At 25.2% G+C, this 1,022-nt stretch overlaps 1 protein-coding gene across 1 annotated transcript; it reads right to left on the reverse strand.

Annotated features, from left to right (window-relative positions):
- Positions 1–496: 496 nt before the first annotated feature.
- Positions 497–973, reverse strand: EDI_294000 (uncharacterized protein; the record flags this gene model as incomplete). Its single annotated transcript, XM_001741601.1, has 1 exon — positions 497–973. A coding segment is annotated over one exon (477 nt), but the record flags the coding sequence as incomplete, so codon positions are not given.
- Positions 974–1,022: the final 49 nt, after the last annotated feature.

A 1,022-nucleotide genomic window follows, 5' to 3' on the forward strand; every position in this document is an offset into this window, starting at 1 on the left:
ATTAAATCACTTACTTCAGCTATAAAACGTTATGGTAGGGATCTAAATTTATGGAAAATTGATTTTACTCAATTTATTCCATTAACTAAAGTTCAATTACAGTATATAGTTGATAAATTATTAATTAGTCTTCCTCCTATTGATCCACAATTAACTAAAATGGCAAATATTATGGAAACATTTATAAAAGCAAATAATTTTGTTTCCAAAAGGAAAGCTTTATTACCTTATCCAGAATGTTCATTAAAATTTTGGGATTGTTCATGTGATATTGAATTACTTCAATTAATAATAGAAAATGGACTTAATGTTCCTGAATTATATTTAAATGATATTATTATTAGAAGTGTATTAGAAATATCAGGATTATTAACTGAAAAACAAAAATGTGAATTTTTAAAAATTCGAATTGATAAGTTATATAAATGCTATTCTATTTGTCAATTTAATTGAATATGAAACAATGATTTATTTATTTGATTAAATTGGTTTTCAATTAAAAAATGATAACGAATGCAATAATTATAATTGCACCGATTAAAGTAGTTCCAAGAGTGATTTTCATTACTGATTCAAATGCATCAAGTTGTCCTACAGGTACTGTGTATTGAGAGAATTGAGGAATACAAGTTGGTGAAATAAATTGAGAAGGGTCACTTGTTCCACAAGAGATAGGTGTATTAAAATAACCATTAATTTTATGATATTTTAATAGTTCAATACTTCTACTATCAGTACAATTATCACAAATAAAGAAAACTTCAGGAGGTGGGAAGATAACGTTTTTTTCAAACATATCATTAATTCTAGCTTTATGATATCTAAGATGAATTGGAATTGAATGGGTTGAAATAGGCTTTGTTTGTTTTAATGTTTTTATTATAACATGAGCTTGTCTTCCAGTTAAAATAGGAGCTTCAAGATCCATTGGTTCATACATAAATACTTCAAGATCTTTTGTTTCTTTGTAATTCTTGCATTTGATATTTATCAATAAAAATACCTTGTGAACAGTATAAATT

Source organism: Entamoeba dispar, genomic scaffold, assembly GCF_000209125.1.
Source record: "Entamoeba dispar SAW760 scf_1105229463807 genomic scaffold, whole genome shotgun sequence".
Classification (NCBI taxonomy): Eukaryota; Evosea; order Mastigamoebida; family Endamoebidae; genus Entamoeba; species Entamoeba dispar.